This window comes from Mustela nivalis (genome assembly GCF_964662115.1).
Source record: "Mustela nivalis genome assembly, chromosome: 16".
Classification (NCBI taxonomy): Eukaryota; Metazoa; Chordata; class Mammalia; order Carnivora; family Mustelidae; genus Mustela; species Mustela nivalis.
Window position 1 is genome coordinate 44,517,339 of NC_139035.1, and position 21,468 is coordinate 44,538,806.

Genomic DNA, 21,468 nt, shown 5'->3' on the forward strand with positions numbered 1-21,468 from the left:
TGGGAACCGCTCGGGTTCCACAGCAGCGGTTCCACCTCCCCCCCCCCCCCAACCAGATTCCGGCACAAACACACCAGCGGGCTGAGGTGTGCTGCCCCCTTCTGGCCGGACGGGCGCTTGCAATCAGAGCATGCAAGGGTAGCAAAATAGTGAGGCCGCCCCAGGAGCAAGATCCGGGAACTCCAAACAAACCCTGGTAACCGCAGGATCCCGTAACCGCACACAGTCTGCGGCAGAGCTCTGCGAGCTGCCTGCTGACCTTCCACGGAGACGAGAAGCAACGGGTGGTGGCCCTCTCCTGCGAGGGGCCTGCTGGCACCCAGCAGGCAAGGCCGAGTGGGTGGATCCGAACAGCGGATGAGTCCAGACAGAAAATGCAGCTGGGCCAGTATATAGATTCCATCCCCAGATTCTCTCTGCGACACAGGGGGTAGCCCGGCTCGGTTCGTGCAGGAACTCCCAGTGCTGCAAGCCCCCGCTGAAGACAAGCTGGAGAACAGGGTGGGAATCCCAGAAAGGCTCTCAAAAGACACTGCTATCACCCTACTGCCCCCTCCCATCTCCTACCCCATGCTCTCAGAGTCATAATGCCCGGCACCCAGAGACCCAGAACAGCGTGTGGGGAGTGGGGAGTAAGAGGCCCCAGCACCCTCCAAGGCCAGCGGAAAGGCCTCTGACTGCAGAGGTCCCCCGTGGAAATGGGATGAAAGGGGGCGTCCTTCTGACCCAGGGAGGGAAGGGCAACAAAGCCAAAGACAGGTAAATGTCAAATGTTAATGTGACCTTTATTCTACAGCACATGTGGCATCTGTGTATCCCCACAAGGAGACAGGACACTCTATAAAACCAAACCCGACCATCCAAAACGACACTACATGAAGATTTAACCCAGATTCATGTCTCTTAAAAAACACAATATGGTCTTGTTTGCCATATTATGCCAAGAGACAGCACAGGAAGGGAGAGTGAAGGACTGAGGTTTGTGCCAAGGTAACTTCCTCTTGTTATTGCACTTTTATTCTACACACTTAGTATGTTACACTTTTATTAACACTGTAATAGACATTAGTCCTCTGAAACAAACACAAATATTACATAAGAATAAAAGACAACAAGCTGTCCAGACTGATTTCCTTCCCAACCCTCTGAGTCGGGTGGCCTCCCCCCACGCCAGGTCTTCACATAGTCTCCGCGGGCATCTCAACTGGACTGGATGTTAACAAAGCAGATGAAGTTAAAAATAAAACCCTTTTAAGAACAGTAGTGCTCCTTGCAACCCCCAAAGGAGTTCGCAGTACAAGTTTCTGAAGGTTACCCCCTCCTCACCCACTTTTACACAGCACTAGCCCTAACTGCTCCCCCCATATTTAGAAGGGTAAATCCACTTTTTTTTTTCTTTTAAAGAAAAAGTGGGTTATTTGATCCAGCAAATCCAGAAGTCAAGCTTTGAAAACTCAAAGAAAGCAACTACTCTTTTGGCGAAGGACTCGAGGGCCCTTTATCCCACTCCGCAGCTGTACGGACTTCGGGGATTCCCTGATTAGCCAGATGGAACACCAAGCATGCCTTCTCTCCAAAGCAAGGCCACAGGGGACCTCTGCCCTCCAAGTGCTACCGTAATCACCGACCCCTCTTGGCTTTTCAGTGCTAAATAATAAGCCAAAAAAATAAAGTGTCGTTCAGTGCAGTTATCACTCTGGAGCCTGCCACCCCAAACCCCTTCTCTCGTTAGGAAACAACTTCCAACCCCCACTTTGGCAGCTCAACAAAGATGCGTCAGAATGCACTGGAGAGCTGACAGGTGCTGGGGGCGGGTTCTACTGTTCCCTATTTCCATCCGTGCCAGTAATATGTCTTTTCCTTCACTGTTTCCTTGAGTTTTAGTGTTAAAAATTAGGAGAAGCTGCTTCCTAGGCTCTGTCCCCTTGAAATTGGAGTCACAAGTGATTCTCTTTGGTCTGGGAAAAACCAGCACAGCCCTCCTTCCTAGAGGAGGAGAAGCCTTGCTCAATCAACGAGCCACTCTCTACAGAGGATCAAGGAACTAGGTCACGCCTGTGGAAAACCTCAGCCAAATGAGCATTCCCCAACTCCTGCCAGACTGACCTCGCTCGCCAGGCACAGTGTAGGCCGCGCAGGGGCCCTGGGCTCTGCCACCTCTTGATTGCTCTGCAAGAAGGTCCCTCACTCAGTTCTGAAATGACGTTAAGTGACCGGACTTCAAGCATGCTGAAAAAGGCCAGGTGATCATTTTCGGGCTGGGGTAAATTGTCCTAGTGAAGTCGATGAGAACAGAACACAGTGAGGGTGAGCCGCCCCACGCTTCCCCTGCCCCCAGTCCCCATCTCACCTCACCCCTTGGGAGCACATGCAACCAAGGCTGGGGGCTAAAATCTTGAGGACTTTGGTATTCTTGAGCCCGCTACAGCCCAAGCGCCCCCAGACTCCTTTGAATACCTAGTGTCTTCCCAAGTAATATACAGTACAGTACATTTCATGGCATTCCATCACTTTAACAATAATGGGTGCCAAGGGACAAAGAATCCCAAATCCGCTGACGTTATAAAACAAAAGCAAAGTATGCATGTGTTATAGGTCTGTATTCCTGCACTCAGCCTGCTGAGTGTTCAAATAACAACCTCCTAATATCTCTATGTGGACTTTGGCTGGCCTGGAGATCTTCAGGACTATCTTACATTTTTTCTCAAAATACTTTTTTTGTATTGAATTGTTAACACAGTTACTGTCTTACTTAGCATTGGTCCCTCCCGTCCACCCTCCTCACTCAGGCAAAAAATGCGGGAATCTGCTAGGAGACCAGTGTCTGAGAGCAGACTAAGCTGCAGGGAGGGGACAAACTGAAAAGGGACACTGGGTAGAAGAAGCCCCCCCCCCCCCACCTGCCCCAGCACCAGCCCCTGCATGAATGGGGAGTAGGAACTAAGACTTTGGAAGAATGTTAGGAATGCGGCTTCCCCAAGGAAAGCACAGGCTCCTGATTTGAGCTGGAGTAAAGGAGGATTCTGGGAAAGGAAACGAGAGAAGACCTTTCCCGAAATGTCATACAAAACACTTAGACTGCTCTTTCGGCAGGGAGACGCTACGCACCTCTCCTTTTTAAACTTGAAAATCTGGCTTCCTGGAAGCCCCATCATCGTCCCCAGGAGGACAGACGAGTTAATGCAGACAAGAACAGAGTGACTTGAAGAAGTAAAGCTATAAATGGGTGTTAATTCTAACAGGTCTACTGGACATTCCACCAGAACAAGGCTCGAGCTACAGACCCCAAAGACAGTGGGTCGGCACTTCGCCGTTGCAAGTAAAAAGGTTCTTAGCACTATACGGAGTTTCTGACCGAACCCGAGTGCTTGGAGCTTCCTACGCTCAAGAGCATCACACTCAGAGCCCAGCAGAGCCAAAGAGTGAAAACTGAACTTGAAGAGTTATAGTAAAACTTTCTGGTAGATGCCATTTACACTCTTAATGTTTAAGAGATGGCCATTCTCTCAGAAACGACCCGACAGGCTTCTAGCAGCAAATGCCATTTCCTTACACACGTACTCAGGGACCTGGTTCACAGCCTTGGGGGCCAGGCACAGGGGAGAGAGCGCGGTGCCCGGAGATCAGCAGATGGATGGAGGTTCCTCACCTCCCTCCGCTGTCTTCTTTCACCCACCTGGTGTTCTAAATCGAATGGACCATCTCGGTGGAGCGAGGCTTTAAAAGTCAAGGTCTGAGATGCATCAACGTGTAAATTGCTCCCCTTCAGAATTTTCTCTTCTTAAGCACACTTCCCAACACACGCTCCGAAAATCTGGCTTCCTGGAAGCCAGCACAGCTCCCAGCCGCAGGGGAGGGGAACCGTCCCAGACGCGAGCACACGGAGGCAAGGGGCACACACAGCTACAAAAACGTTCTTTTCATCTGGTGCTTCCCCTCTTACGTTATAGTCAAAGTAAAAAGAAGGGACAGGTTTGCAAAAGAAATCTCGGTTAAAAAGCTCATGGAGGAGTTTAAAAACATCAGTGTGTTAGATTCAAACACAAAAATGGGAATTTTTGATTCTCCTGGTATCCTTCCAATGGGCTTGCAGGGAAACCCACGGCCTCCAGATCACCACCCACGTCTCGGGTCTCCCCAGTTACTCCCCACCTGTCAGTTCTGCTCAATCATGCCCAGATACCAAGTTCACTGGAGTTTTCCCCATCTTGAGACCAAAAAGAGGGAGAAAAAAAGATCAAAGGGAAGAAGAAAAGATTCTGTCCTGGGATTAGCAGTAACTCAAAATCTAATCACATATGTGTGTGTGTGTGTGTGTGTGTGTGTGTGTACACAAATGTGTGCCCAACATTTTTTTTTTCTGTGGTCTCTTGGTGATGTGACCATGACACCCACCCCAAAGTCAGGGCTATTCAGTCCTATAAATGTAAACACGCCGGCACTGTGAGGAACAGACAGCTCTGTTTCTAGCTCCCTTGTGGAGGCCTCTGGCTGTGGCAACCTGAGATCTGGTTGCAGGGAGCCATAAGTTACAGTTTAGCTCCTATGTTCTCACAATCCCAGTAGGAAGTTCAAATTTTCTAAGGGTCCTGATGACTGGACAGAACCAAACTATTCCTAGCCGGAGCCAAAATTATGAAAATTATAGCTTTGAATACTATTGCCACTGCAGTGCCCTGCCTGTCTTAGCAACATACAGGGAACAGACAGTTGGTACTTTTGCCTCCTTTTCAGTTCTGAGGCTGGAACGTTGTATCCTTCGGCGTTTACGTGTCCTAGACAGTCTTCTGCCGAGAGCATGGCTTGGGGCATCAGCAAGCTGCACGTGCCCCAGCACTCAGCAGCTGTTCACGGTCTGGGAGGCCTCTCTGCCTGGGAAGGTCTCAAGCTGCCCAGCAAGCATCATTTACTCTCTGAATAAATGCCACATTCTTCCCATGGCCGAAAGGTGAGGGGAAGGAAAGACATAGAGAGTAGAGGAGAAAGTTCTTTGCTTTCAAGTAGAATCGTCGAGTCCCCTGCTTGGCCGCTCAGAACTCGACTTGCACAGCCGGTCCATGATACCCTGGAGCATAGGTTGGACGATGCCCAAGAGAGGCCTCTGAGAGGGGTCCCCGTCCCAGCAGGCCTCCATCAGCTGCCAGCACTCCTCGTCAAACACGGGCAGACGCTCTGGTCGGGCCCCTGGGGAAAGGCACATGGAAACAAGGCCACGGTCAGGGAGAAGGCCCGTGCCACAATGAGGCCCAACCAGCTCGCAGACCGATCGCCCAAGCGGGGCTCAGGAGCTCTGGCTTCAGAACCCAGTAGTAACACTGACAACAAACTGGAATGCACTGGCATAGGAAGCTGAAGAACTGGGAACATTCCAGAAAAAAGCCTTCTGGAAACAGTTCAGTACCACACTGCCTAAAAGCCAAGGCCTGACTTCAGTGTCTCTCCTGGATTCCGTGATGGTCTGTGGTCCCACTGCTCTCAGAGGTGGTCGGTGGTGGGCGGGGAGGCTTGGTAGTGGTCAGAACAAGGTAGGGCTTGTGGCGCTTACCTCTCCGCACATTGTTCCAGAGATGGTCTTTGCTGGCACACCTCTCAAATGCTTCAGGGAGCTTGACAGAGCCCGAGCAGATATACCAGAAGAGAATGCCAAAGGCGTAGACATCGACAGAGTTATCGTACTTCCCTACAGTGAGAAGGAGTGACAGCCGTGAGCCCGGGACAGAGAGCGGCTGCATCCCCGCTCATGGGGTCTGCACAGGTGCCCATACCTTTTTTTCTAAACCTTTTAACATCCACTGCCTCCCTAACAACCCTGATAGGCGGGACGCCAATCTTTTTATACCCAAAACCACAGTCCTGGGAAGGCAGATACCAGGAGGGCTGAAGCTAGAGCCTGACAAAGGAGGAGGACAAGCCTTTGATTCTGATGGAACAGCCAAGAAGTTTCAACCTAAAAGGTCGGATTAGGGAAGGAAGGCTGGGAACCATGTGGGTGGGTAGAGTGAAACCAGAATCTAACGGTCTTTAAAAGTCAGACAGAAAAGTCTGGATTCAATGGACAGCAGGAAGTCCTTTATGTTTTAGGGCAGCAGGTGACAGGAAGAATGTATTTTAGAGTCTTCTGTCCGCAACAATCGGAGAAACAATCCAGGGAAATGAAATATGAAGGAGCCAAAATAAAACGAAAGCATGCGAAAAGAACTTCTTTGGGAAGTAAATCTAGAGAAAGAAAAATGATGGGCATGTGCTTGGCTCTGCTGTGGGTCCAGCTGACCCTGACCCTGACAAGCCCAACTCTGTGAAGCTCAGGGGCAGACCCGTGCGTGAGGCTAACAAGAGAGGCCGTGCAGATCGCAGGTTCGAACGCACGCTGATGAGGGGCCTGCCGTGACCTTCACATCTGCCTCGGCAATGCCACAACCATCTCCCGTCCCCCAGGCCTGAGCCCTCAGCCTCGTCCAGTCCTTCTCTGCTGCTGATCCCCAAGTCTTGCCCGCTGCTCCGCTGCTCCCCTGAGCAGCCCTGGCACCGGGCGCGCTTGTTTGGTTTCCGTGCCCCGAGCAGCCTCCTCCTGGACACCAGCCCCACAGCTCTGCTCGCCTTCACTCTGGCCCCTCGAACCCCCTCCACCTCCTCCTGCTCAGCTAGCCTTCTGCAGTCGCATTTTCACTCACACCTGTGCACAAGCTCAAGATCCTCACTGCCCCACACCGAGCCTTCACTCCTCTGCACATTCAAGCTCCAGCATTTCATCTCCAGCCTCATCTGCTGTCACTCCCCATCCAGATCTCTTCCTGTTACACTTCTTTCTGTTCTGCAATTTCCCTATTTCCCTTTCCCCAGCCTCCAGAATGTTCTCTGCTTCGTGATGTAGGGTGAAATTTTAAAGCCAGAAAAACCTAGATTCCAATCCCAGCTCCATCAATTCTAGCTCAGTGTTTTGGGGTGGCTTTCTGAGCTCACCCATCCGGACTCGACATCACCTGTGACATGGGCACCAAACGCATCACCATCACCACAGAAGCACCGCGAGGGTTAAATGGAACAAAATATATGAAAAAGCATACTTGTGCTGCCCAGCCCAAAGAACATACTTCCCACAAGTTCCCTTCCCACAGACTGATTCTTCCAGACCTGACTCAAGCTCTAGGCAACATCTCACTTCTACCGTAAAACTATCAAACATTTCAACCTTCCTTTGTCGCTTGTCTGAGAACCAACATCATGTCAGGGGGCACCCCTTCTAGGATTCCCCACATGCTGTCCTCTGCTGCTTCCTAACAATCTTACCTCTCCACATACATCTCTGTCATCTGCAAGTTCCTCAACGATCAGGGCCAACTCCTGAGGTACCGGTCACTCTGTCAGTACCTTAGGGTCAACCAACTGGCTGACTATGGCAATTATGGCGCAAAGAGCTGGAGACACAGCCACCAGGAGACCTGGGACCTCCTGTGTGCGTTCTTCCTTCTTCCCACTCTACCTCTTCCCTTCTCTCCCTCCCTGCCTCCGGTCTCCCTCCCCTCCTTCTCCCTTGCCGGCAGCAGACCTGCCAGGAGTACTTGTGGGTACTACTGAGCCCAGGGGGTAGCTGTCAGGGTTACAGTTCAGAGCCCAGATGAAGCCCACTCCCTGGCCCGCAGCTCACCTGTGAAAAGTTCAGGGGCCATATGGATCGGTGTCCCCACAATGCTGCCTGACATCATGGCCTCCGGCTTGCAGAATCCTAAGTCAGTGATCTTTGCACGGTTCTGCTTGTCCAGCTGCCAACGAAGCAGGGCAAGAGTCAGCCTGCACTGGACCCTGCCCACGGCACCAGCTGCGAGCACATGCTCAGAAGCAGGTGTCCACCTCCAAGCAGCACTTAGCCAAGCGCCCTGTCTCCAGATTCATTCCCACTCCTGTCTTCACCCCAGACTGTCAGCAACCTGATGGAAGGGGCTGTCTTTTTCATCTGTGTGTACCTCGCCCATCTCAGAAGCTCAGTAAGTCTTAGAAGAATGAGTAAATGAAAGACACCGAAGAAAGTATTTCAGTTCCTGATGATTCTCCTCTGACCTCCAGACCCCAGGGCAGAAAGTCACTAAGGAAGAAGGCCGAGGTCCTCTGGTCAGCTGAGGAGAGTTGCGTGAATTCCCCACAGTTTCCTTTCCTGAAGATCCAAGAGGATAAAGCTGTGTCCCAGTTGACTACTGGTAGGCCTCTCCGGTTTCAGCCCATGATTTTAGGGCAATCTCTCCCATTCCCCGCACTGCTGTCATCGTTCTGTATCATTAAGTGTTGCCGGATATCCTTAACAATATCCAATACGGTTTCAAGAGGAACAGGTCAGAAGACTCTTCCGAACTGAGATACGAGACCTGGTGGGCTCGTGACCACCTTCCCCTTGAAGGTGCATTTACCCAGCTCAGCCCTCAGCCAGCACCTCTGACCAAACCCTAAACCACCACCAGACCTGGAGTCCTCAAACACAGCAACATCACAAAAGGACGATTCCAAATTAAAGGAGGACAGGAAAACAGGACAACAAAGTGCCCCGTCTGATCCCTGGAGTGAGCCTGGAATCAAACAAGCAAATGCACTGCATCTGAGCAACTGGGAAGTATTATGAACCGCTCATTAACTAACAGTGCCGTATTGATGTCAATTTCTAGGAGATACAAGCTCAAGTATTGAGGAGTCCTGTGCTATCGGCAACTTATTTCCTACAGTTGAGTAAAAAAGTACGTGTATGTGTGTGAGAGAGAGGGAGTGAAGAACAGAGAGAGACGAACCCAGAGGACAGCATGAGTCCGGATGAATGATGTGCAGGCTCCTTCGGACCGCGCTGTTCTGTACGCTCACATGTGTCCAACAGGATTGGGAGGAAAAACTTTTAAGCAAGAGAAGCTCAGCCTAGGAGGCAGCCTGGCACTCCCCAAGCCTTGCATCCAGGCTGCCATCAACCCGTCCACTGTCAACTCCACAGCGATCCTGGCAGGCGTGTCCCGCAATCCCGCTCACATGGAGGTGGACCCCCCAAAGGCCACTCAAGCCACAGAGACAGGGCACAATCTCGGGGAAACAGCTCTACTTACCAGGACATTTTTGAGCTTGATATCACGGTGCACGAGTCCCTGGCTGTGCAGGAAGCGGACCCCTTCCACCACATCGAGCGCTATCTGCAGACGCGTCTCCAGCGTCAGCCCAGCCTTGGGGGGACAAAAAAGCTCACTCGTCACTAACAAGACAACTCCTCTGTCCAGCTCCATCCCGCATGCTTAAACCCACTGAGAGCTCCTTCTGCGGGCCACTGCAAGGCAGCCTGCACCGGGCACACTGAGGACAAGGACAGAGAAGCAGGCAGGAAGAAGAGAAGAAGAAAGCAGTTAGGGCAAGGAAGCCAAGGGAAAGCAAGGAAGGACAAGGTGTGAGGCCAGATAACACCTCCCGGAGGCGGCACGCAGGCGGCCGGATGACCCCGCGGGGGACTGACTACAAGCGGCGCAGGCCACAACTGGAGGCCTGAGCTCATTTCCAAGGCTTGAACAGATTCTGGGACTGCCCTTGAGGCTCAAAGGAGTTCTAGGTCTCTGGACACCTGACTGGCTCAGTTGGCAGAACATGTGACTCTTGATCTCAGGGTTGTGAGTTCAAGCCCCATGTTGTACAGATTATTTTTAAAAAGTTAAAAATTTTAAAAAATAAAAATATTAAAAATTTTTAAAAAAAGGATTTCTAAGCCTCTCGGGCAGAATGCCTTCTACTGGACTGTAGGCCTGCTTAGCCCAGGTTTGGCTTCACAGACTCAAGTATCAAAGTTACTTTTACCATGCATCCAATTTAGGGCCTCTTGAACTCCAGAGAACGTTACATCACCCATCCAGAAGCTCAGCCTCTTCCTTCTACCTGCCCAAACTGTACCCATCAAGGTGGATTTATCACACTCAAACACCAAATCTTCACGAAATATTCACCGACTGTAAGTCTCTTAAAAGCTTCTGACAGGGGCGCCTGGGTGGCTCAGTGGGTTGGGCCGCTGCCTTCGGCTCAGCTCATGATCTCAGGGTCCTGGGATCGAAAATAATTAAAAAAAAAAAAAAAAAAAAAAAGCTTCTGACAATTACACCTTCTATGCCCAACATGGGGCTTGAACTCATGACCCTGAGACCAAGTCACATGCTCCCCTAACTAAGCCAACCAGGTGCCCCGACAATTACACTTCTTGATATGCCCTTACGGTGCATCGCACAAAATCTCGCACAAAGTAGTCACGAATAAATATTTGTTGACTCAACAACAAACACTAGCTGTATCCATTGAGAGCAAAAAAAGAGGAAGAACAGCAAAGTTATAAGATGCTTTTCTGTGCTTCTGAGTCGTCTAGATTTTACCCCTACCACAAGAGGCAAACAGCGGTGCATTGGCAGTATTCTGGATATAAACTAGGCCAAAAAATCGATTCTGAGAAACTTTTAAGGTTTTTTGGAAACAAGGGCAATAAAACTTGATTATTTCCCAAAAACGTCTTGTGAAAGCTAGAAGGTCTGGATAAACAAGAAAGGAAGACCGGCCAGGGAGGACCCCGCGGATCTGGCTGCTGGCTGCGGTTCAGCCCTGCACCCCGCCTCAACCCCCACCCCCGACCCTGCCTCACCTTCAGCCCAGTGTAGAGGTCCCGGTGCAGCCGCTCCATGATGAGCAGCACGGCGATGCTGGAGCCCCCACCGTAGCTGTAGTCGATGACCGAGCCGTGCAGATCCACCAAGCGCTCGTGCTTCGGCAGAGACCTGGTGGGAACGACAGAGTCTAGGACTGCCACGCTCCGGCTCTGACCCTGCACAGCGTGCCGTCCCGTGGCCAGGAGTCCCCTTGAGACCACACGTAGTCCAGGGCCAGAGCTCATGGCCCTCAGTGCAGAGGGAGGGTCAAGAGAATGGCCCCCTAACAAGGAATTAGAATTAAGGAATCTGAACACTAACAGGACTTAAGGACTGAGAAGTCAAAGGGAAGGCCAAGTCTGAGAAACTGATATGGTGGGGAGAGGGCAGAGGCCATGAAGGCCTGCAAGAGAGCAAGCACATTTGTGGGCCCGACACGGAGACACTGGCTACGACGTCTGGGGACCCGGGAATAGAGATACACAGCGTGCTGTAAGTCTCGGCACAAAGTTCGTCCTGGGCTTCTGGCTTATTCCCTAGGTCTTCTCCCACTGAGACAAGTGACAGGAGAACCTACCTCATGTAGTGAAACTCCAAAGCCAGGTCATTCCAGTGCTTCTCGTCCGGAGGGACGACCGACTTGAGGGCACAAGGGAAGTGCCCTCCCCAGTTGTCACACAGGTACACCACACCATACTGGCCCCGGCCTAGCTCCTGTCCCAGTTTAGGTTTACCTATTAAGTAAGAAGACAGAGATAAGGCAGGAGGAAGGAGAGCTTGCTGGGCAACCTCCCTAAGACTGTTAGACGTGCGGGGCACCTGGCTGGCTAGGTCGGTGGAGCATGTGACTCTTGAGCTCAGGGTTGTGGGTTCAAGCCCCACACTGGGTATACAGATTACTTAAAAGTAAAATCTGGAAGACTGCTTATGAAAATAATATATTAAATATCCTGATTTAAAAAAAAAAGATTCTTAGGGAGTCTGGGTGGCTCAGTCAGTTAAGCATCTGCTTTTGGATCAGATCACGATGTTGGGGTCCTGGGATCTAGCCCTCCATCAGGCTCCCTGCTTAGCTGGGAGTCTGCTTCTCCCTTGGCCCCTGTGCCCTGCTCATGCTCACTCACTCTCTCTCTCAAATAAATAAAACCTTTATTATTTTTTTTTTTTAAGATTTTATTTATTTATTTGACAGAGAGAGATCATGAGGAGGCAGAGGCAGGTGGCGGGGCGGAGGCAGGGGGAAGCAGGCTTCCTGCTGAGCAGAGAGCCCCATGTGGGGCTCGATCCCAGGGCCCTGAGACCAGGACTTGAGCCGAGGGCAGAGGCTTAATCCACTGAGCCACCCAGGTGCCCCTAAGTAAAACCTTTAAAAAAAAAAATTCTTAGACATGGATCTAGGAGGAAGAAGTTGTAATTATGCTGGGGGAGAAATTCTGATGCTACTGGAAACTAGTAGAAAGTAACCTAACGGGGCGCCTGGGTGGCTCAGTGGGTTAAGCCGCTGCCTTCGGCTCGGGTCGTGATCTCAGGGTCCTGGGATCGAGTCCCGCGTTGGGAGGGAGCCTGCTTCCCTCTCTCTCTCTCTGCCTGCCTCTCTGTCTACTTGTGATTTCTCTCTGTCAAATAAATAAATAAAATCTTAAAAAAAAAAAAAACAGAGTAACCTAACTGGTCCGATTTTTAAAGATTTTGTTTATTTGACAGACAGAGATCACAAGTAGGCAGTGAGGCAGGCAAAGAGAAAGGGGGAAGCAGGCTCCCTGCTGAGCTGAAAGCCCGATGCAGAGCTCGATCCCAGGACCCTGGGATCATGATCTGAGCTGAAAGCAGAAGCCCAACCCACTGAGCCACCCAGGTGCTCCTAACTGGTCCTATTTAAATAAACTTAAGTCTTGTTGTCTAAACTGTATGAATAGCAGGACCAAACAGACATCAGGAATTCAAAAATACATCACAGGGTGCTAAGGCAGCCTTGCAAGGAAGCAGCTTTAGACATTGGGATTATCTGAGATAGAACATGAGAATGTCATACAACTAGAACCTTCTTCCCATTTACTTTCCTACAAGGAAAAAAAATAGGGACTCACGATGCAGCAAGACGTCCTGTAAAGAACGGCTTTCCAGAGAAAGGCGGGCCAGGCGTGGGGCGTGATCCTTCCGAACCTTCAACCACAGATCTTCTGTTTTTTCCAACCGTCCTGAATGGCCAGCTTCTAGCTGGGAGGGAAGCAGGAAAAAGTCATGTGACTTGTCAAGTCCCCAGCTTGGTTTCCTCACCTGCTGTATGGGGTAATAACAGCTTCTAAAGGGCAACTGTAAGGGGCGCCTGGGTGGCTCAGTGGTTTGGGCTGCTGCCTTTGGCTCGGGTCATGATCTCAGGGTCCTGGGATCGAGCCCCGCATCGGGCTCCCTGCTCCGCAGGAAGCCTGCTTCCCTCTCTCTCTCTCTCTGCCTGCCTCTCTGCCTACTTGTGATCTCCGTCTTTCAAATAAATAAATAAAATCTTTAAAAAAAAAAATAAATAAAGGGCAACTGTAAGAGTTATACAAGACCTCTGTAATGTGACTGGTACACAGTGGGCTCTCAGTAGGTAATACCTGTTCCTCCTGGATGCGTACCCCCATCTCTACAACGCCCCCTACATACACACGTGCATACACACATACACAGGTACACAAGAGCACACACATCCACTCCAAGGGGACAAGCAGATGTCACATAACTGTGAACCAGCATAAAAGTTACAAAGTCCTCCTTTCTCTGACTCATTCCTAAAATACTAGGCAACTTACATAAAATTCCTATCTGAGGCGCCTAGGTGGTATGTTAAAGCCTCTGCCTTCAGCTCAGGTCATGATCCCAGGGTCCTGGGATCGAGCCCCACATCAGGCTCTCTGCTCAGCAGGGAGCCTGCCTCCCCCTCTCTCTCTGCCTGCCTCTCTGCCTACTTGTGATCTCTGTCTGTCAAATAAATAAAAATCTTAAAAAAAAAAATTCCTACCACTTGATTTTCATTCCTCACTCAGTGAAATGAGGAGAAATGAACCAAGTTCCCTCCACGTTCCCTGGAGTTAGGAAAACCTCCACATGAAAAACGTACTGATGACACTTTTCATGACACAATATTACTGTTTCGCTAGGAAGAAAATACACTGATGATTCTATAAAAATTCCATGGGCAGCAGCGGGCAAAATACTCCCCGACAGTAGGTTCTTCTCCCTCTTCCCGCACGCCCACCTGCCGCAAGGAGGCTGCAAAAGCCTCGTGAGAACTGTTGAGCCGGGTCCGGAACTGGCTGCAGATGCTCTTGGCCAGCTTGGAGGCACTGAGGCTCTCGATGGCTTCCTGGGCCACCTTCCTCTTCCACTCCAGCGTGATGGCAGGCGGGCTCACCCACGTGAGGCGCTGGATGATCTGCAGGACGAGGTCAGTGAGAAGACTCAAGGGAGCCTGCAGCCGCCAGAAAGAACCCACGCCCCTCCCCTGGGGGATGGCCAGCCTAGGAGCAGGCCATGAAGAAAGGAGCCCCATGAAGGCCAAGACTCCTCTCCAGTCCCACTGACACGAGAGTCAGGGCTCAGAGCAAGGGAAAGCATCAAAGAACACCAAGCCTAGTCCACATGCTCACAGGCCCTCACGGTGTCCACGCAGCACCCGGGGTGCTGAGAGCTCCCTTTCTGAACTCGGGATGGAGAAAGAGCACCATCAAATTCCGGAAAAGAAACCACACAAACGGCCCGTGGCAACCAAGCCTGGTTCTAAGAAAACATTTAGGCTGGGAGAAAGGAATATGAGGAAGTGAGTGGAGGAGAGCTTTACGGCTGCACAAAACTTCATTTTAATGCACCACTTTAAGCGTTCAAGGGGCACTGTTCCTAGTTATTTCAGAATAGGCATAAACCAGAACTCTCCTGGGCACACAAACCCAGAAAAATGGCCGCCCTACCCCAGGAGAACTTTCTAGACATCAGTCGCTATTGGAGGGAATAAGGTTCATCTGAGCCAACGAGGGCGGGAAACGCTCCTCCAGTGGACTCCACCTGTTTGATTTGCTCCCACAGCATCCTTGTGACCGACGACCCAGAGTGAAATGTAACTTCAACGTGATAGGCGGCATTTAAGATCTGAAAGAGAGCCACGAAGGAAATCAGTATGCCTGAGCACAGTGGCTGATTAAAAAAACGTGGTAAATACTATTTACTTAAAGCACAGAGTCCCGTTGCAAGGTTCCCAAATATGTCCTTCCATAAACGTGCAGGCTACACGGGTCGATCACCTATTGTGCGACTCTCTGGGCCCCTTTACTTCCATCTTCACCAACCAGCTCATGCCTCAACCGTGATTTTGCAGTGCGCAAGCACCTCGACGGGCAGGGGTCATGCGACGGGAAAACAGGGTAAGATTCAAACTGGATGGGTCAAAGGGTGCCCGGGACGTTCTTGGCTAGCTCGAGGCTGGGCTTGCGGGCAGGCTCTGTCTCCTGTGCCCTCTGTGATGTGGTGGTTACCGGGTCTTAGAGTACCTGTTTGAGATAATTACTGGTGATGTGAACTGAGACATCCTGGGACTTCTCCAGGCTCTGCAGACAGCGTTCCAGGGTCCCGACGAAGCTCTCGCGCAGGTAGTCCACCGAGCTGATCAGCTTGTTGGCCACCGCCTGATTGAGCCGGGAGATGATGAGCTCCTGGATCTGCCGGATGCAGCATTTGATTTCTCGGGTGCCCACCGCCTCTCCATTTTCGGGGACGATGACATCTATGGAGGCAGAGACAGAAGCCAGCTGGCCGTGAGGGAAAGGGGAGGGTACTCAGAAGAAAGGCCTCTCCTCATCAAAGCCAAGGAGCCACCATGATAGCCACCAAGGCTCTCAAACACATGGCTGGCAGACAAGCTCTGACCCTCAGTGTGACACGGGGCCACGGGACCCATGACTACTGAGGGCATTACTGAGAAGGAACAACCGCATCTAGAACAAACCTCCTGATTCTGTCGCTTTCTGTCACATTTTATAGGACAGGAGAAGTATTTATTGAGTGCAGATTATTTGAAAGGCACCATAATAAGTATTTTACATACGCAATCGAATTTAATCCTCATGAAAACTTTGTCAGGTGGGTATTACTGGTCATTTTATATGTCAGGAAACAGCCTCGAAGAGAGGACAGAAGGGAAGGGGACAGTAGAGGAAGGACAACAGCTCGCGTCTGAAACCCAAGCTCACAGACTGCCTTGGATCTTTGTACCATTTCACACTGCAGAACTCCCAGAAAAATCCAGTAGTTGGGGATTCGATGCTAATCAATTACTGAATAAAAAGCAAAACTGGAATGTTGTCACCAGCCTGCTACTACCTCCCAGAATTAGAAATCTGTTCTGCAAGTCAGAGGACAGAACTAAAGACAAGTTACCCACAAAACCTCCACTCCTAAAAAGGTACTCTCATGTCTACTGTGGGAATTAGAATTGGTGCCGCCTCTTTGGAAGAAATCTTATATATATCAAAAAAATTTTTTTCTAACCTATCAAAATTTTAAACTAACCAACCAACCAACAAAAATATCTACATACCCTTTGACCTACCTATTCTGCTTCTAGGAATTGTTTTTCTAGAAATATACCTTGACAAGCCTCAAAGATATGCATGTAAATAATAATGCAGAGGAATCTGTAATAGCAAAAAACAAAAAAGAATGAGTCTAAATGTTCATCAGTAGAATTATAGTTAAATAAAATCAGCCACATCTATTAGAAGAAGACAAATCCAAATGTACCTTTATGGAAAGATCTCTAAGATATGAATTCAGTGCAAAAGCAAGGGGCAGAAGAACATATGGAGGAGACCTGGGCGGCTGGAGGACAGTATCTTTGTATCTCTGAGTGAAGTACTATGCATGTAGGTATTATCTTTAAAAAAAAAGTATTTTCTGAAGTATGTATGTAATATAGCCTGCATGCATGCATTACCTCTATTTTGCTATTTCTTAAGGTTTTATTTATTTGACAGAGAGACCGAGCACACAAGCAGTAGGAGGGGCAGAGGGAGAGGGACAAGGAGACACCCCGCCAAGCAGGGAGCTTGCCATGGAGCCCAATCCCAGGACCCCGAGGTCACGACCTGAGCCGAAGTCAGACACCTAACTGACTAAACCACCCAGATGCTCCACATTACCTTTTAAAACATAAACCAGGACCAGAAATTGGGCTCCTGAGGCTATGTGGTGGCTCTCTTCTAAATCTACCCATCATTGCCTCAGGGATCCCCAGGAAGAGCTCCAAACGAGGTTAAGAAGCAGACATGTAATTCCTGTCTAACACACAGCTAACTCGGAAAGTGGCTTCCCAAATCGGCCAGGTGGTTAACAGAACCGGACAGCTGGTCTACTTGTGTCCCGCTCCCCCGTGTCTGTTGAACTGACCACTGCATCCCAGACACCACACACGGTATCCCCGGCACATGACCAACAGGCAAACATCTCCTGGTCTGCCCAACTGTTCTGCCCCGCGTGCTACAGTACTAGCGCTGATGCCCAGCGTCCTCAGTCAGAAGCTTTCCGAGATCTCCACTGCAAGTCCTGAACCACCTTTGCTCATCTTCAGAAACACCTATGAGAAGGCTTCCTATGCTTGCGAAAGTGGCCTGTCTCCTCTGTGAGTGTGACACAGCCATACTCAGTGAGTGTGACACAGCCATACTCCACTCAACTCCCAGGAGGTAGTGCACGCACACAACTCTGTGTGAACTGCTGTAAGGGACAGGATGATAAACAGGATGCCGTTCTCTAGGACTGGAGAAAACAGTCAGTAGGACATAAATAACTGTAATAAAAGAAAATGAAATACACCAGAAATTTCAGGTATGCATGAAATGTGATGAGAGTTCAGACGGATGCGATCACTATTAGCTAAGAAAATTAAAGACTGGGGCACCTGGGTGGCTCAGTGGGTTAAAGCCTCTGCCTTCAGCTGAGGTCATGATCCTGGGGTCCCGGGATCAATCCCCATATCGGGCCCTCTGCTCAGCAGGGAGCCTGCTTCCCTCACTCTTTGCCTGCCTCTTTGCCTGCTTGTGATCTCTGCTTGTCAAATAAATAAATAAAATCTTCAAAAAAAGAAAAGAAAAGACTTCATGAAAAATGCTATTTAGAAGAGGCTCTGAAGGGTAGATAGGATTTGGAAATTCACAAACAGAAGGCTTTTTGGGTTTAGGGCAGGGTGGGGGCCATGGAAAAGTAAAGGAAGGGCTGCAGGACAGCAAACAGCTGAGAGCAGGTGAAATGTGCCTGGTGGGAAACAGGCCGGGGAGAGTTGGCCAGGGCTGGGCTCTGCAAGATCCCTAACACCAGGCTGAGGAGTCAGAACTTAGTCCGCAGAACAGGGAGCCAACACAGCTGGACTGGAGAGAGGAGAGAAATGTGCCGGAGAGCAACAGGAAACAGTAGTTCAGGTGGACTGCAAAGGAGGGAACAGAAAAGCTAAGGCAGATACGGAACACGGAAGAAGATGCATCAGGGCTTGGCCACTGCCCAGATGCGGGGACAAGGGAGAGCAAAGATCTGGAGACCGTGCTGCGGCCCCGAAGCCGGCTACCAGGAAGATGGCGGTAGCAGGAAGCGGGATGGATTCGGAGGCAGTGAAGCACGGAAATGCAGGGTACGGGCTTAGGACTCAGTCAGATCCAAACTCCGCCTTTACTCTTCTGTAGCTGTGACCTTGTGCAAATGACTTAAGCTGCCTAAGCCTCAGTTCTCTCCTCAAGAAGATGCCAGTACACAGAATCCACAGAGGGACTGGGAAAAAACCAAAAACCTGATGCGAGGTTCCACGACAGAAATTTGGATTAACTGGTCTGGAGTGCTCTGGGGTGATCTCAAACATCTCTATTTTCAAAAAGTGCCCAGGAGATTTGGCTGTACCGCCGTGATTGAGCACCTCCAGGGTAACCTGCACACCACAGCACCATAATTCACAGGTGGGAGGGCTAATGTGCCCGCAGGGCGGGTTACGGAGCAGTCAGTACACAAAGTCAGCTGCACCAAAAACCTCAGCCCCAAAAGGCCTGATGAACCATGTTGGGTCAATTTTGTTATTAGCCATTCATGAAGAAGGGATTTCCAGAAAAGCTGAAAACACACTGGGAAACACTCCTGAGCTGGGTTTCAGAACAGCCTGGAAAGAAAATGAGACCGCAACACACATCAAAAAGAACCAGTAAGGAAGCACAGGCCATGCCCAAGGTCAAAGCCAAGGTGAAAGCATGACTTAGAGACTGTTCTTCTGGCAGCTCTTTTCCAGCTCCAACAGGTCAAGAGGATACAGATAGAAACTAGAGATTAAAGAGCGCTATTAGGAAGAACTTACCAGAAGTCGGACTACCACTCCCGGGAGAGCGGCCTGTCTGGCTAAGTGATTTAAGGAGGGCTCCTACTAATGACAGTTGGATAGATGAGGTTCTCCTGAGTTTCCTTTGGCCCTCGGAATTCATGGGACTCAATTTCCAGCTAGAAAAGGGTTAAGGAATCCTGTGGTCCCAGCAGCCCAGCCAAGCTCTCCAGCTAGGACCTACCTTTAAATTCCATGTTGGCAGCATCCTCCAGAAGTTCCTCCTTCATGGCGTTAAGCGTCTCAACAATCATGTCCTTCATTTCCTCCTGCTTCCGGTTGGCAATATTCATCAACGACTCGTACAACTCATTTTCCTTTTTCCGAGTGTATTCTAGACGTTTGGGAGTGATCTGCAGGTCCCGCTGCATGTCAAAGGCCTGGTTGATAAAGATGTCGAGGCAGTGGCAGTGCACCCGGTTCAGGGCCTTGGCCGTGTCCACCAGGCGGGTCTGTAGCACCTGCTGAGAAAATGTGCTCAAGTGCCTCAGTTTCTCACTTTGCTCCACCAACATGCTCTGAGCTTTAGTGTCTTGGCCGGAGGTCCCACAGTTCCAGTGACTGCTGCTCAGATAGCCCAGGTCCACAAGCTGGTGATGGAGGGCTGACCTTTCATTCTCTAGTCTTCTGGTAGGCGAGGCAATGATTTCCGAGCCCAGCTTCGGCACTTTGAAAAAGAATACGGGAAAGGAGAAATACTTCCGGATTTCCTGAAGCTCTTGCTCGTCCCTCTCAGACAGTTCATCCTTGTGGAGTGCATAGGTTATCACAGGCAAGAAATCGTTCACCAAGTCACCCAGAACATCTACTGCGGGCCGGAGGCCTTGGCATGGTGCAACCACGATGTCCACGTCCTGGAAGGGGAAGGGCGGGTCATATCAGCACCTCGGGGTCAGAACCAATCCTCGCCTCCCCGAAGTCCCACGCTCAGACCAAAATCCATATCTATGATGGGGCAATGGGGCTTCAGTATGCTCCAGTCACTTGCCCACCTCCTTCCTGAGTTCCCAACACTCCCTGGCGTAGCCTAAGAGGCAGGCACTCATCTAGAGAGAGACAACAGCCTATAGAAAGGATGGCAGTCTCTTTAGTCATTTCAGATGTTAGTTCTAGCTTCCTTTGTTGTTTGGAAATCCTTGGTGCCCTCTGATGAAGGAGTAAGACAAATAATAGAAGGAGAAAGAACTGACGTGGACATGATCAGATTGGGATTGAGGCTGCCTGGAACATTCCTCCCACTGTCCTCTTTGTTCATATTCCCAGCCCCACCTTTCTAAGGCAGCTAACTCCCAGGCTAACTACGAAGCAGCCTTCCGATCTCCCTGTACTCTTGTCATGTTCTTAGTGAGTCTTCCCTAGTACACAGTCCCACTTAAAACCCACCTGGGTGAGTCAGTCCGTTGACCTTCTGCTTTTGGCTCAGGTCATGATCCCAGGGTCCTAGGATCGATTCCCACATTGGGCTCCATGCTCAGTGGGGAGTCTGCCCCCCCCACCTCTCCCCTTTGCTTGTGTGCATGTGCTCTCTCTGACAAACAAATAAATCTTTAAAAACAAATAAAAAATAAATAAAACCTGTTTTCCCAATAGCCTGTCAACCCTCTGAGGGCAGGGAACATGTCTACTTTGTTAACTACTGGTAATTCCAGTGCCTAACACATAGCCCTCAATATTTTTGAATCAATCAAGCAGCAAACTAAAAGCCAGGTTTGCCAAACATTATTATATTATTGTCCTATTCTGAAGCTTGCAGGTATCCCAAAGTCTTAGCCCCGTAAGCCTTGGTAATATCTTTATTCTCATGGTCACCTGGTATGACAGAGACCAAGGTTTGCATATCCAGTACTTGGTCTCTGCATTATTGGGAAGGCAATGGCCTTTACAGACAAGGCTGCCTGGTAAGTGTGTGGGCATTTCAGGAAAGTTCTTTAGAAGGGGTTTTTGCCTGGAATAAGAAGGTCATCCTACAGTCCTAAGGCAAACCTAAGGGTAGAAGTCAGCACTGAGAATGATGAAGCAAAAAGAAGTAGGGGGCCTGGGTCCGTGATGATGGCAGAGCTACTATGCCAGCCTCGCTTCAGGCCTCTTCCATGTGAGGGGGGAAAAAATTAGCTTCTATCTAGTCTAAGCAAGCCCATTTTTTTGTCAGTTACGTATGATTGAACCCACCAATCACAAATGATACACCAAAGATCCTAAAGTGAGTTTCAAGAATGATCTCTGGTTTATTTTATTTTAACAATTTTACTTATTATTTGACAGAGAGGGTACACAAGCAGGGGGAGTGGGAGAGGGAGAAGCAGGCTTCCCACAGAGCAGGGAGCCCAATGCAGGGCTCGATCCCATGACTCAGATCATGACCTGAGCCCAAGACAATCACCCAGTGACAGAGCCACCCAGGCACCCCATGATCTTTGGTTTAGAAACAAACCACTAGGGGCGCCTGGGTGG

At 50.1% G+C, this 21,468-nt stretch overlaps 1 protein-coding gene across 2 annotated transcripts in view; it reads right to left on the bottom strand.

Annotated features, from left to right (window-relative positions):
• Positions 1 to 766: 766 nt before the first annotated feature.
• Positions 767 to 21,468, bottom strand: part of DSTYK (dual serine/threonine and tyrosine protein kinase) — a 49,031-nt gene continuing 28,329 nt past the window's right edge. Inside the window, exons 3-14 of one of the 2 annotated variants that reach the window (XR_014304135.1) lie at positions 19,202 to 19,871; positions 15,161 to 15,393; positions 14,679 to 14,762; positions 13,876 to 14,052; positions 12,725 to 12,854; positions 11,215 to 11,371; positions 10,634 to 10,766; positions 9,075 to 9,188; positions 7,646 to 7,760; positions 5,546 to 5,680; positions 3,677 to 5,184; positions 767 to 2,273 (exon numbers count right to left, since the gene is read on the bottom strand). Coding sequence is in view for 1 of the 2 variants with exons in the window: in XM_082703895.1 (XP_082560021.1) it covers positions 4,997 to 5,184; positions 5,546 to 5,680; positions 7,646 to 7,760; positions 9,075 to 9,188; positions 10,634 to 10,766; positions 11,215 to 11,371; positions 12,725 to 12,854; positions 13,876 to 14,052; positions 14,679 to 14,762; positions 15,161 to 15,393; positions 19,202 to 19,871 (2,136 nt within the window). In the remaining variant the exon portion in view is untranslated. Of the gene's footprint in view, positions 5,185 to 5,545; positions 5,681 to 7,645; positions 7,761 to 9,074; positions 9,189 to 10,633; positions 10,767 to 11,214; positions 11,372 to 12,724; positions 12,855 to 13,875; positions 14,053 to 14,678; positions 14,763 to 15,160; positions 15,394 to 19,201; positions 19,872 to 21,468 lie in introns of both variants that reach the window. The other variant, XM_082703895.1, reaches the window with a different exon arrangement.